General features: G+C 34.2%; 1 protein-coding gene across 4 annotated transcripts; it reads left to right on the top strand.

The window, feature by feature from the left end:
- Positions 1 to 2192: 2192 nt before the first annotated feature.
- Positions 2193 to 6716, top strand: LOC112771165 (calcium/calmodulin-regulated receptor-like kinase 1). Of its 4 annotated transcripts, none has more exons than XM_025815806.3 (8): positions 2193 to 2624; positions 3424 to 3800; positions 4597 to 4750; positions 5019 to 5145; positions 5418 to 5503; positions 5605 to 5676; positions 5891 to 6091; positions 6213 to 6716. In XM_025815806.3, exons 2-8 carry the CDS (start codon positions 3481 to 3483, stop codon positions 6558 to 6560), a joined length of 1308 nt encoding a protein of 435 aa, XP_025671591.1. In that variant the 5' UTR covers positions 2193 to 2624; positions 3424 to 3480; the 3' UTR covers positions 6561 to 6716. The 4 variants fall into 4 exon arrangements, with proteins under 4 accessions (XP_025671591.1, XP_025671592.1, XP_025671594.1 ...); XM_025815807.3 differs by having other exon boundaries at positions 2343 to 3150; XM_025815809.3 differs by having other exon boundaries at positions 2376 to 2806.
- The last annotated feature ends 8642 nt before the right edge of the window (positions 6717 to 15358 follow it).

Here is a 15358-nt window from a genome sequence, read left to right as displayed (position 1 = left end):
ACCTTTCTTCAAAGTCTTTCCACAGATCTACAGGATCTTTTAATGTGAGATATTCATTTTGCAATCATACTTCAAGATGATGACGAAGGAAAATCATGGATTTGGCTTTATCCTTCTGGGATGTATTATTTTCAACCTTAATGGTATCTTCAAGATCCATTGAATCAAGATGGATTTTAGCATATAGTATCCAGATATATCAAAAGCATTATATTCAAGATGAAAGAGCTTCGATATAATAAAAATTTGTTACATAGAGTCTTTCTAAAATTTCGTTAGAGCTTCGTGCTGATAACGTGTTGTAAAACAACTAAATAAATAAGGAAGACGTAAATATAAAATAAAGATATATAAATAGAAGACTCTAGCATTAATATAATTAGCTCAATAATGATTTATATATATACATTAATATTATATGTTGTAATATGTATATATATGTAAAGATAGAAAGAAGTATTAAAAGTAAGGAGAGAGAGAATTGCATTTATATAAGAAGAAAGGAGAGAGGAAGTATTTACTTTATTGCTTGTGTTTTTCTCTGAGGCAAAAGCCTCTATTTAAAAGCGTATGTGATAGTAGTTTGTCAAACTACATTAAATAAGATTCTTCTTCAAAACCTGAGCCTTGTGGAAAAATAGTCATCTACTTAAACTTCCTTATTGTAACAGAATACAATATTATTTTTACTTGCATTCATTTATTCATTCACTTTAATTTTATCTAAATAACCATTATTTTCAATTCATTAAATTCTAAATAATTTCATTAAACTGCAGTTGACCCATTTTCAGATAAAGCTTTTGCAAAAATGTTTTTGTAATATATATTATCACTAATGATCATGATATATTATAGGTTAAATGAATAATTAGAAAATTTTAATATAAATTAAATTAAAATAGTAATTCCTAATTTAATAAGTATATATTAAAAATAGATTCTTCTAATTTTTCCACAACTTGTCCAAAATATAGATAGATCCATGAGACCATAACCCATAAATTTATCCACGTTGTAGAGAGGTGGTGCCATTTATTGCTTTGAAGTTTGAATAAGATAGTAGAAGTAAAGAAAAGCAATCTAATCTAATATAATTAATGAAAGTAAGTGGTCCTTTTTGTAATAATAATAGTAAAGAATTTAATATACGGTCGATGAAAGAAACGACGTGTCTCGCGTATAGTGGGGCCCTATATACTCTCAAAATTTGATACCTCTAACTCTAACCACGGTTCCATGTTCCTTCAAAACATCATCTTCAATGAGAATAATTGCTACAAACCCCACATCTACAAAAAGTAGGGGGGAAATTTATAAAGAAAATAATTTATGCACAAAATAATAAAGTATAAAAAAAAAAAAAGAAATGAAAAGCCAAAATTATCTCCACCATCTTCCTCCTTAGGCTCTTTAATACAAACAAACTCTATTGGGATTATAAATGACATCTGTGGCTTCTGCCTTCCATAAAAAAAAAAAAGTTTTTTCAAAATTTAAAAATTTACAGTATACGATAATTTATAAGCCACCAAATATGTATATTATTTTATTTACTTTTTACTCTATATTATATATAATGAAGATATAAAAGAGTTGATGTATAATTTTTTTCTAAATATTTTTTAATATATAATTCATCAAAAAATATTTTATTTTTATTATTTTTAAATTTTAAATCTTAAATCTTTTAGTTAAATTATAAATAATTTATTATTTTATTAATTTTATTTTTATAATTTTTATACATATTTAATAAATAAAAAAAGTTAATAATCACGGTGTCGTCTATGTCTACAAAATTTAATAGTGATGAGAATTAAGTATCGAATTAGATTTATGCTACTCTAATCTTTCACGCTAAATAGACTACTTATATCAGTTTTTACTTAATTTAATTTATGTGTATTAATAATGCTACAAGGTCAACAAATAAGAATTTTATTTTTTTTTTAAAAAATCATTTTAAATAATTACTCACAATAATAATAATTTTTATTATATCGTTTTATATTTTATGTTTCTATTCAATGAAAATGTGAAGGTATTTTACATAGAAGTACATAAAAATTATTATTTTTAAAGATTTTATTATTTATAAATGATATTTATTAGCTTTGTTAGGGAATTTATACAAACTTTTTGGTAGCATACTTATGTATATTTATATGAATTTATACGGAAAGATTGATATGCTTTATTTATTTATTTAATTAAGAAGTGACTATTTGTAGATTTTCAAAATTTAGATCATGAAGGACTAATTTATTCTCAAATTTTTTAATCAGGATTTATTATTTTAATTAATTCTATAGCATCTATATTATTTTATTTTATTTTTTGCTATAATTTTGTAGTATGCTGCTTATGTATGCAAGTTTTACTTGTTTTTGTCTTTTGTCTTCTCAAACTCAAAATTCTGCAACTAAAAAACTCGCTCCTCCTTCTTCTTTAGATTCCTTTCTCTCATCTTTGTTCTTGGAATCTCATTCACTAGTTACTACACTTAACTTCTCTTTTAGCAACGGTTCCACAAAACCCGCAACTCCTTTCAGTTCAGCTTTTCATCATCATTACTTTCTTATTATTTATTTAGCTATTTATTTATTTCCAAATTTTAACAGGTGAGCTTGTGTTCTCATTTCTCAAGGTTATATGGTTTTCTTAGAAACACGTTTTTTGGGGTCAAACCTGAACCTTCTTTGCTGTCAGTGTTTTCAAATTCGATCTGTCTCTGACACTGTTCAAGGAACGTGCTTTGTTTTGTGTCTTTTTGTGGCTGCTTAAGAAGTACATATAGATATAGGTACTTGCTTTTGGTACTATAGACATGTTTGGTTGCTGAGAAAATAAGCTGAGTGGGAAGAAAGAAAAGGGTTGCCAATTTTTTGTTAAAAAAGTGTTCTTTGTGTTTGGTCAAATGCCTGTGTTAATCCAAGCTGGGATTTTCATTAATGGGGTTTGTGCCTTTTCTGATCTTGGATGAATGGGAAAAAGCAGATCAAGTGTTTGATATAAAGGATTGAACTGCATTTGCATCAGTTTTGGATTTTCTTTTGCTGTGTGAAAGTGATTTTTTTAATTTATTTTTGTAAATTTTTTTATGGATTTGACTATTGGGGGGTGCATGATGTGTGATGGATTGTATAGGTAAATTATTCTTATCCTATTATTATGTGCTTGGTTGTTCAATTCAACCAAGTAATGCTAAGGTCAAGCTTTGATTTTTAATGTTTCTAGACTTTGTTTTTATGTGAATGACTTTGAAACTTGAAATTGAGAGTCCTATTAATTAGCCTAGGATTGACCAATTCAAATATGATGAACCAAGCACCACGCATGATTTAGTTACTAGTGGCATTTTGATTTGATATATTTTGTTGTGTGAATGTGACTAATGCAACTTTTTGGTGGATTTTACAGGTTTGTCAATGGACTGGATGATCAATAGCAATAGGGATTAGCAGAAGAATAGAGAAAATGAAAGAGGAATCAACAGGACTAATCATTGGGATCTCCATAGGTGTAGTTATTGGAGTTGTTCTTGCAATTTCTGCACTTTTCTGCTTTAGATACCATAGGAAGCGTTCACAGATTGGGAACAGCAGTTCCAGGAGGGCAGCCACCATACCGATTCGCGCAAATGGTGCCGATTCGTGTACTATTCTCTCGGACTCAACCTTAGGTCCAGAATCACCTGTGAAGGCCGCGTCGCGAAATGGGGGCATGTCCTTCTGGCTTGATGGATTTAAGAAGAGTAGCATGGTTTCAGCATCTGGTATACCAGAATATTCTTACAAGTATGTTTCTTCCTGTAGTGAATTTGCTTTCTCATGTCCTATTCTTTTTGGTTTTGAGAATTTACTGTGAATTCTGCTACATTTTCATGCCATAAGAGTTGAGAACATGGTAGGCCGGATTATATTGCAAGGCTCCCACTTAGCAGGGCCTTTGATTTGTACCTGTGATACTGAACTCCAGTCACAAGGCAGTAATCCTAGGTTGCATTTGGATTCTGTCTCAGAAAAATGAGTTGTGTCCAAAATCTCAGTATCTCTTCTCACATACAGGATTCAAATGCAGCCTGATGATCCTTTCATTCGGTAGTCTAGAATTCTAGATAGCAATTTAAACTGAGAGATCCTGAACTTTCGCTATATTACTAGTACGAACTAGTACACTTGCCAGAGACATATCAATGTTGTGGCAAAACTCACCTCATCAAAATGTCCTTTGGGATTATGTGTGAAAACCAGCCCTCTGATCTATTTTCTTCCACTTGTATGAGGAATGTGAAATGGTCCATGTAGGATTGTGTTAAATCACTGCAATAGTTCTGGTCTTAAGTTGTGCCCTTTTTGCAAGCGCTTGATCCAATCCTACCATTATAGCTGTTAAGATAGAAGCTTTGATTGCTATAGGCATTTGACTGATCATATCTAATCATAAATTACATAATCTGTTTCAAAACTTTGGTGTCCACTAATGGATTCTGTAAGTGAGGTTTCCATGCCCTAATGGATTCTGTAAGTGAGGTTTACATGCCATTATCCTTTTCTTCTTTCATTCTGTTTAATGCTTTTATTTGCATTCTAGGGATTTGCAGAAAGCAACCTATAATTTTACAACACTCATAGGACAAGGTGCTTTTGGTCCTGTTTATAAAGCTCAGATGTGTACTGGGGAGACTGTTGCGGTTAAAGTTCTTGCAACAAATTCCAAGCAAGGGGAAAAAGAATTTCACACTGAGGTAAAGATGGTTACTGATAACAGTTTCTCAACTATAGCCATGGAGTAACCCAATTCCACTAACAGAATTAGTCCATGTTTCATAACAAAACTCTGATTGATGAAATTTATGCTAAATGTTCTAGCTCGATAAATGTATGAATGTATAACCATCCTTTTGAAGAGTTAAAATATTGGAACCATGTTTATTACTATATGTAAGTACTGAATTATATTGTTTTATTTTCTGCAATTGAGTAATTTGTTTTTGTTCTGTCAATATTGGTTAGGTTATGTTGTTGGGAAGGTTGCATCATAGAAACCTGGTCAATTTGGTTGGATATTGTGCAGAAAAGGGGCAACATATGCTTGTATATGTTTACATGAGTAAAGGCAGCTTGGCTTCCCACTTGTACAGTAAGTTGTTTTTGTCTTTGTCTATCTTTATTCTCTTTGGTCTGAGAAATTGTAAGTCCTGAATTTCATTAGTTAGTCACTTTTCTTGGCAACGATCCAAGTTTGTTTAGTTTCTGGCATTGTTAGAACCAAGTGATTCTACTCATAATCCCCGAATTTCTCTTATTTAATCTGACATATATTAATATATAGCACTTACTTATCAAGCTTTACTGTTGTATTGCATATTCAATAGCAAATGAATAAATACTTTCTTTATTTCTCTTTCTCAGGCGAAGAGAATGGGACGCTGGGTTGGGATTTGAGGGTGCACATAGCTTTAGATGTAGCAAGAGGCTTGGAATATCTTCATGATGGAGTAAGTATCATCCATGTCATAACTCATAAGCCCTAAGATCATTCAGCTTTGTGTATTTTGGTCATGATTGTTCTTGTTCTTGTTGTTTTTTGTCACTTCAGGCAGTTCCTCCTGTAATCCATAGAGATATCAAGTCTAACAATATTCTCTTGGACCAGTCGATGCGAGCCAGGGTATGTTCTTGTTAATCATCACCTTCATCACACAGAAAGTACTTTCTCAGTGATGGTAGCAAATAAAAAGGGAATTAATATAGTAACTAACAAAAACTTAGACGAATTAAGGTCGCGCAGATAGAATGATCATGAAAATATGTAGTTAATTTAGTCATTTGTTGTTACTCAGGATGATTCTTAGTTTCTTACTATGTAATTCTGAATCAAACAGGTTGCTGATTTTGGACTTTCAAGAGAAGAGGTGGTAGATAAACAGGCAGCAATTCGCGGAACCTTTGGATACCTTGATCCTGAGTATATATCTTCGGGAACATTCACTAAGAAGAGTGATGTTTATAGTTTCGGTGTGTTGCTCTTTGAACTTATAGCTGGAAGAAATCCACAGCAAGGTCTAATGGAATATGTTGAACTTGTAAGACCTCTCTCTTGAAGTGAACAATGTCAAAGTCAAGATCATTGTTGTAGATTCTAGACAAGTTATGCATAATTCATTCCTTTATTATCCTAATGAATACTATTTCTTTGATGATTAGGCGGCAATGAACACGGATGGAAAAGTTGGTTGGGAGGAGATTGTTGATTCTAGGCTAGAGGGTAAGTGTGACTTTCAAGAGCTCAATGAAGTCGCGGCCCTTGCCTATAAGTGCATCAACCGTGCTCCGAGGAAGCGGCCGTCCATGAGGGACATCGTGCAGGTGCTGACGAGGATTGCGAAGTCTCGGCACCACAGGAATCATCACCACCACAAAAAGTCCTTGTCAGCAACAACAGCAGATGAAGTTTCCATTGATGTTGATAATCAAGACACCAAGGTTACTGCTGTTTCTCAGCACAGGAGAGAAGAGTCTATAGATAGTGCAGCTGACATGTATGATGTGTAGAATATTGTTTTTTTTTTTTATTTTTTTTATTTTGCATTTATTTTTGTGTTATATTTTCAGTTTTGGTGTTTGGCATTGGATATATGACCATGGTCTTAACTAGACATTTTAGTCCTGAGTGATTTAATTATTGATGCTTGGCATCATCTTTTGTAATTTTGTGTATCATTTTTCTTTCATTTTTTGGTTCCTTGTCTCACCTAATTTCTGTTATCTTGCTGAAATGACAATCCAAAATTTGTATATTTATAATGCAATTGAAGTCATAGGGAAACAACTTAGGTTCCATCCCCACTGAATTAACAATCTATATGTAATTTTGGTTCCTTGTCTCACCTAGTTTCTGCTTGAGATTTTATATTCTATATGATGATTAAATTAATATTTGTTATAGTTGTACTTGTTAAGCTCTGCTAGTGTACCAATTTCATTATTCAAATTGAATAAACTCAATGAAGATTTGGATCAGTTAAGGTGAAATCAAGTAGTTTGATATCTCTTTTTAAGTTTTTATTGCCATAAAAGTTTGATCAATTTAATCACAAATTAAAGTGCAAAATAAAAAAGGATTGTTCTCCCAATAATCAATATTAAATGTTAACATCACTTTTGGGATTTTGCTTGATTTGCTATTTTTTTTTTCACTTTTAGGATTCATCAAGGATCGAACTCTTGACTTTTTGGATATAGAGCTCTGATAGACTGATACCATGTCATGAAACCACTCATCGCAAAAGTTTAAGCTAATAGGAGAAGGTAACACTAATGGTTATATCTCTAACAAACGTAATTACGTAAACCTTCTTCCTCAACGTAAACCTTTTTCGATCTGCATTGCAATTTTCTTCTCTGTTGCTCCTCGTTCTTGTTCGTTTTCTTCTATGCTATTTGTCGTTGTTCTTCGTTTGCTTCTTCGATCTCCATTGCATTTATCTTCTGCCTATTCTTCTTTGTTTTCTTTTTCGATCTGCATAGGATTTATCTTCTTTGTTTTCATATTTTAATAGCCTATCAAAGAATGATTCAACTTCAAATCAGTTGAATAAGAGCGATTTGAATTATTCTTCTGAATCGAATCAAACGAACGAGGTTTGGATTATTCAATTTTGAATTGAATTGAATGGAATGCAATTGCTAAATTCTAGATGCCTGTGTTTTGAATTAAATTGAATGAAATCTCTAAATTCTAGACACAGGTCTTTCGAATTTGATTTTATATATACAATGTTCGGTTCATTTAGCATTGTACATTGATTTTGTTTAGAGGAGTATTTTTTGGTTCATTTTAGACGCAGGTGTTGTAAATTTTAATTTATATAATGGACAATGCTCGGTTCATTTAGTGCTATACAATAGTTTCACACTAATAATATTTTCGGTTTATTCTGGATGTAGCTGTTCCAATTCAAATTTTTATAATGGACAATACTGTAACACCCTACTATACTTAATCTTATGCTTAAGTCATAAGACTGAGATAGTATGGTATTACGACTTCTAAAAGTAAAAATATATACATAATAATAAGGAAAAAATACTCAACTAGGAGTCTTGAAAAACAGGTAAAACAAATTCACAAAAAGAAAAGCGCAATGATAAACCACTATTTTATGGTTTATCTTATGCTCAATTGAGTAGTTTTTATCAAGTCTTTGCACACTTATTCATATGATTTGCATGATTTTACAATTCCTTCCCAATTTTATTCTATGGTTGAAAACTTGCTTCCTAGAAGTCTTTAATTTGTGTATTTTAATTCTCCTTTATACCATTCGATGCCGTGATCTGTGTGTTATGTGTTTCAGGCTTTATAGGGGAGGAATGACTTAGAGAATGGAGAGGAAGCTTGCAAAAATAGAAGGAGCACAAGAAATAAAGGAGACAACTAGCGAGCATCGACGCGCACGCATGGCTCACGCGTGCGCGTGATCTGGAGATTTTCACAGCGACGCGTGCGCGTACCTGACGCGTACGCGTGGATTGGAGTTCTGCAAGACGACGCGTGCGCGTGCCTGACACGTACGCGTGACATGCGCGATCTGCAGAATTAACAGAAAACGCTGAAGGCAATTTCTGGCCGGGTTTTGACCCAGTTTTCGGCCCAGAAACACAGACTAGAGCCAGAGAACATGCAGAGACTCAACACACATTCTCATTAGCACAATTTTAGGTTTTTAGATGTAGTTTTTAGAGAGAGAGGCTCTCTCCTCTCTCTTAGGTTTTAGGATTAGGATTTCTTCGTCTTTTCAATTCCAGGTTCAATGTTCCTTTAATTTAACTTCTCTTCTACTTTTTTATTTATTCCCTTTATTGATTACTTTATGTTGCTATTTGGTTTATAAATTCTCATATTTAATTTGACTTTCTATTTAATACAATTTGAGGTATTTCAGATTTATGATTGCTTTCTTCAAATTATGTTATTGATGCTTTTAATTTAATTTAGATTTCTCCCCTTTTGGCTTTGGTTGAGTAATTTGTGACACTTGAGTTATCAAACTCCTTTGTTGATTGATAATTAGAATTTGCTGATTGATTTGGATCCCTCTAAAGCTAGTCTTTCCTCAGGAGTTGACTAGGACTTGAGGAATCCCATTGATTAGTCCACTTGACTTTCCTTTATTTAGTAAAGGTTAACTAAGTGGGAGCAATAAACAATTCTCATTACAATTGATAAGGATAACTAGGATGAGATTTCCAGTTCTTATACCTTGCAATGGTTTTCATGATAATTAATTTACTTTCTTGCCAATTTATTTCCTTGTTCCCTATTTCAAAAACCCAAAAAGATACTTTTCCATAACCAATAATAAATCATACTTTCCTGCAATTCCTTGAGAGACGACCCGAGGTTTAAATACTTTGGTTATAAATTTTATTGGGTTTGCTTAAGTGACAACTAAAGTTTTTGTATGAAAGGATTCTCTGTTGGTTTAGGAACTACACTTACAACATGATTACTTTTATGAAATTCTTTACTAGCAAGAATCCGATCGTCAAAATGGCGCCGTTGCTGAGGAATTGCAAACGTGTGCCTTATTATTGGTTATTGTAAATATTTGCTTTTTCGTTTCTTTGTTAGTGTTTCTAGTTTTAGGAGTTTATTTTCATTAATTTTTATTAGTTTTTATTTTCTTTAGATACTATGAATTCTCACCCCTCTGATTTTAAGTTTGGTTCCAATGTTGTTGTAAGGAATGAAAGCTATAATGAGAACAGGCATCAAGGTTGGAAGAATAAAAAATGAGAGGAGCCACAAGGATTTGATCAACCCTCTTGGCAACAACCCCCTCCAATGCGCTATAACCAACAACCATTATATAATGCATACCAAGACAATAGTTATGGTGGACCTTTTCGTGACAACCAACCTCCACCAAATTACTATGGTCAAGAGCCATTCCAGGGTGCATATCAAGATGATGAATATGGTGGACCCCTTGTAGTTACCAACAAGCCCCACCATATGTTTATGAACCACCTCCCCAACAGACCTTTGAACTACCATACTCATAAGCCCCTTTACACTATTCACCTCAATATGATCCTAATCCTTATCCACCACACCAACCACCATATGAACCACACCCAGAACCACCACCTCAATATTCACCATCTCCATATCCTTATCAAGAAGAACAACCTTCGTATTATGAGCCATCTCTCCCAACAAATGAACCCTCCTATCCACCCCAACCTCCATTGGATAACAACACACTCATCTCTAACATCATTGGTCTCACCTCTACACTCCAAAATCTTATATCCCGTATGAACCAATTCTCTACCTCCAATATTCAACCCTCAAGCTCTAGTGCACTTCTTTTTCAACCACATAATGATCTTTCCATCCCATCACCATCCTCCATGGAAGAGCACCCACATCCATCAATCTAAGAGCAAGATGATCCCAATTATGCTATTGATATGGAACAAGAAAGAAGGAATCATCTTCACGAATTTATACTTCATAAGAAGCTAGAGGAGGCCCTAAGGGTAGCGGTAGGAGAGACCCTTGAAGATGAAAGAATAGTTGAAAGGAGTTGACTAGGACTTGAGGAATCTCATTGATTAGTCCACTTGACTTTCCTTTATTTAGTAAGGATTAACTAAGTGGGAGCAATAAACAATTCTCATCACAATTGATAAGGATGACTAGGATGAGTTTCCAGTTCTTATACCTTGCAAGGGTTTTCATAATTATTAATTCACTTTCTTGCCAATTTATTTCCTTGTTCCCTATTTCAAAAACCCAAAAAGATACTTTTCATAACCAATAATAAATAATACTTCCCTGCAATTCCTTGAGAGACGACCCAAGGTTTAAATACTTCGGTTATAAATTTTATTGGGTTTGCTTAAGTGACAACCAAAGTTTTTGTACGAAAAGATTCTTGTTGGTTTAGAAACTATACTTGCAACGAGAATTTATTTGTGAAATTCTTTACCATCAGGAATCCATTTGTCACGCAACGCTCGAGGAATCGAATTACTTGTGTGTTAAGAAACCTAAAAGGAAGAGATAAAGATAAATAAGAGAGAAAAGGAAAGCCAAGGAAACAACATAACTAGCTCCTGACTCAGCCTGCGAAGCTAAGGCTGGCCGGAGGGTATATATATACATATAAACATACATAAGTGTCTCCAAAATATACCAAAATATCAAAGTAAACTCTTATCTCTCTCTCAACCTCTAAAAAGAGCAGTGTACATAAGTTACTTGGAGAGTAAGCTAAACATATATAAACATATATACAAACAGAAACCAAAATACACCCAAGGACTACTTCGCTTCCCAGGATCCAGACGCTTAGCGAGGAGCCTCTCGACCTGCATCTGAAAAATAACAATACAATATGGAATGAGAACCGGAGGTTCTCAGCATGGTAAAAGTGCCACGCTTATAATAAATAAGGTCCTGAGAATGCCATAGGCAATCCTAGAACTCCGTTATTCAGTTATTCAACTTAAGTACTAAACAAAAGCCATCAACAGGGGTAGGTATTCTAAATCTACCTAACTTACTCAAGTTCAATCCTCACCTAACACCAAACCATTTCTCCATCTCCTCCATCCCTCCATCATCCATAATGTAACAGGAACAAGAAACCAAACAAGTTCACGCACAAGTAATGAGCAGATAGTACAAATAGCAAGTATAACAGGTAGCAGGTGATAAATATCAATTAGGCAAACCCAGGAAATGCATAGCAATCAAAACAAACAAATGCTTATGATGCATGCCTTTTCTACGGCTGATGGGGCCCATCTGTCGGTTATCCAGCCAACCCGACAAGTCCGAAAACCTTAGACTGTCCCCCGTCGCGCATCCCCAAGAGTTTATGTATAGAGTTCATATTCAATCATCATATAAATCACTCAATAGGGGCTATCCATACCTGGGAATTTATACGTGCCCGGTCACCCTTACGACGTAGGGTCAACAGAGTATCGAGATTTAACCTGGAATACGTGGTGGCGAGCCATGATTTTTACCCAGGAAAACTCGTATCTCAGATATCATTATTCATAAGCCATGGCAATTCCATTATCAATATAACATCACTTATCAAGCCTTAGCGTTAAACTTCGCTAACATACTCATTTCCTTCATAAACGCCACCATTTACAACTTTCTTCACCCTCAAGATATCTTATTTTTCTAGCTTCTTTTATCCACTGGACCTAAAACTATACTTTAAACCTTAAAGGAAGAAAATAGAGGTTTAGGAGTGGAAAATTGGTTCAAAAACAATAAAACCCGGTTTTTGTAGCAGGCAACATCTACGCGTACGCGTAGGTACATCAAGTCACGCGTACGCATGCCTCTCACGCATGCATCACCAAAATTCCATTCCACACGTACGCGTACGCGTGGATGAGCGTTTTTCCAAAAAAAAATTTGGCATAATGCCTTGCAAGCTTACAGTAACCAGATTTTAACCCCTGCTTCATAGTCTCATGTATCAATTTTCCATTGTCCATAACTTTCTCCTCAAAATTCCGTTTTTCACAAAATTAACGTCGTTTAAAAATTTACAAAACCATCTTTCATTTGCAATAAACCACAACTCAATCGGAATTTTGAGGAGTAATTTATGGACTTCCAAAGTTCATCAAAAACTGATTTTTAACTAATTTCCAACCAAACCTCATTTTTATCAACTTAAGTTTCTTACCATTAAAACTTGCAATATGATACCATACCAACTCAATTCATCAACAACCATTACCAATATAACCTTTAACCAACTCAACAAACCTTGATCATCAATAATTATCCACATTTATTCCATACATCAATGACCCTGCATTTGTTTATATCAACTTTTCACATATACCAACCTTCATCATGTATTTATCAATATTCCATCAACATATACCAATTAAATGCCATTAACATAAATCAACCCTTTATACACATTAATTCATCAACTTCACATAACAACTCTTTATTAACAAATACCAACTATAATCCATCAACATATCAACATCAACACAACCCACTATAACCAAGTCCAAGAGCATAAAATTAATAACCACAACACCTCATAATTTCAATATATGTTCATCAACGACTCATTCCAACAACATTACAAAACTACTCTTTAAATGCAATTAACAATTCAACTTATCATATGGTTCCTCTAACCAAAGTTTTCACAACACTGTAAATATTAAACGTGCGAAACTTAAACCATACCTTAGCCGATCACTTAGTTTCACCCAGGGCAGCCTCACAACACAAATCACAGCCCTTCCAAACTTAATTAAAATAGCCACAAAATAAGCTTTGATCACCAATAAGCCTCCAAGTACTCCCAACTCAATTCCAATGCATATATATAAATGACTCAATTCACTCCTAATCCACATATATATCCAAGTTCATGTTTTTCATCAATAAATCAAAAATTGGCTAGGATTTAGGTTGTTCTTACCGTACCCATTGATGATTGGAGTGCAACCCAACAATTATTCAATTTTAGTTTGCACCTAAACCACAAAAATTATCAAAATCACTCAAAACCTCAATAATTTTCGTGTAGAAAAGGGGCACAGAGAACTAGAAATGAATTGGTGAGAAACTTACCACTTTGTTTGGATAAAATTGAAGAGGACTTCGAGACGAACGCGTGGCCGCAAACGGCTTGTCAATCAGAGCTCCAGATCAAAAGTTATGATGAATTGAAAATTGATAAGGGTTTAGGTTTTGGTGGCTTTGCTTTTCTTCAATCTCTCTTCTCGGCGCTGGAAGGGAAACAAATAATGGGAAGTGGCTGAAATGATGATTATATATATTGCGCCCACGGGCCCGGTTCAGGGTTGGTTCAACCGGTTCGGCCTAATCTTGGGCCGAATTCTTTGAAATTAGTGTCGAAATTCTCATTTTGAAGAGCTCTATCTTATTTTGGTATTAGTTTTGCATTATTAATCTTCCTAATTAAAATTCGATTTATTGACTAATTATTTTCTGATTTTAGCGGGGTTTACATCCTACCTACCTAATTAGGAATTTTTGCCCTCAAAATTCAAGCTCAGCTATCTGAGAAGAAGTGTGGGTAGTCCTTCCACCTGTCCGATTCGAGTTCTTAAGTACGTTTTCCACTTCCAGTTTCACTTTTTACATCCTCTAGTACGTAACTTCTACTCTGCCTAATTTTTTGGCCATGGTATCTTATTATATATCCTAATCGAGGTTACTCGAAGCGTGAAATCCTTCCCCAATTGCACTGGTTCAAGTTCTAATATGTGATTGACATTAGAAGTGTACTCCTAAAGTTGTGATGTAAGTTGAGATGTGTTACATGGTACCAGTTTAGAAGATATAGGGTAGAGTTACCTGATATGCTACTGGCCTAATTCTCTTCGGAATCCGACAAGTCCGCCCTTGCCATTATCCTAGGTCCCAAAACACTTTGGTTTCAATACCTTCATCTTGACTCACTCACTGATTCCAACTTGTTAAAGTAACCTTCTCAAGTTCAGGACTTCCTTGGTTCATGTAATTCTTTTGTCAGTTTTTCATAGTAAGATTGTTAACTTGAATTTGCGTAGCTCTTCTCCACTGTCTCGGCTATTAAATTCAGGAACTAAGGTATTCGATGCTCTAGTTTTTAACAATACGGTAGTATTTAGCGCTCTGTGAAGCTCCATCTTCTCCTTTAATCCTCGACAATCTAATACGAAATTGATAATTACTCTTCCTTACTTCGATGTAGAATCTTCAATGGTTGCAGCATTCCAAATAGTTTCTGGTGGTCCTCTTTTACTTTCTCATGCTTTAACACGCCATTACATGCATTGCCACTTTATTCTTTATTTCTGATATCCCAAAAACATCCTCTTTGATTCATGATACGTCTTGGCAGCTTCACGGTAAATTCGAAAATCCTTTCTCGTAAGTTTCGGACAATAATTTCTCGTCTCAACTTCCGATTTAGACACGTAACTCCTTCTCGGTATCTTCTTGATTCAACAGGTTTCAATACTTTTGGTAGCTCCTTATCACTATTATTGCACTCCCTAATCCCTTGACCCTACGATCTCAATTTTTGCATTTGCATTAGGCATATAAATCTCTTTTTAATTCTCCTTTGTTTACCGAACTTCGATATCTTTAGCGGCTTCTTATTGTCTCGCTATGCGTTCCGCATCTCGTCGATACCATGTTGTAAATTGGTAATGAACTTAGTCCGACATTTTCACTCTACACTCTCATTCTCCCACTTAGAACTTCAACTCATCTAATATTTTCTCCTTTCAAATTAACGTCCAAGAATCCCTTATAAACTTCT

This window comes from Arachis hypogaea, chromosome 18, assembly GCF_003086295.3.
Source record: "Arachis hypogaea cultivar Tifrunner chromosome 18, arahy.Tifrunner.gnm2.J5K5, whole genome shotgun sequence".
In the NCBI taxonomy this organism is placed as follows: domain Eukaryota; kingdom Viridiplantae; phylum Streptophyta; class Magnoliopsida; order Fabales; family Fabaceae; genus Arachis; species Arachis hypogaea.
Note: the sequence above shows the minus strand (reverse complement) of the source record. Positions and strands in the feature narration are given on the sequence as shown.

What these genes read in the sequence shown, in the direction of transcription:
- LOC112771165 (XM_025815806.3), top strand. Translation starts at nt 3,481, where the DNA reads ATGAAAGAGGAATCAACAGGACTAATCATTGGGATCTCCATAGGTGTA. An exon ending in AAAAAGAATTTCACACTGAG is followed by an intron (nt 4,751 to 5,018) that starts GTAAAGATGGTT and finishes AATATTGGTTAG; the next exon opens with GTTATGTTGTTGGGAAGGTT. An exon ending in TAATGGAATATGTTGAACTT is followed by an intron (nt 6,092 to 6,212) that starts GTAAGACCTCTC and finishes TTTGATGATTAG; the next exon opens with GCGGCAATGAACACGGATGG.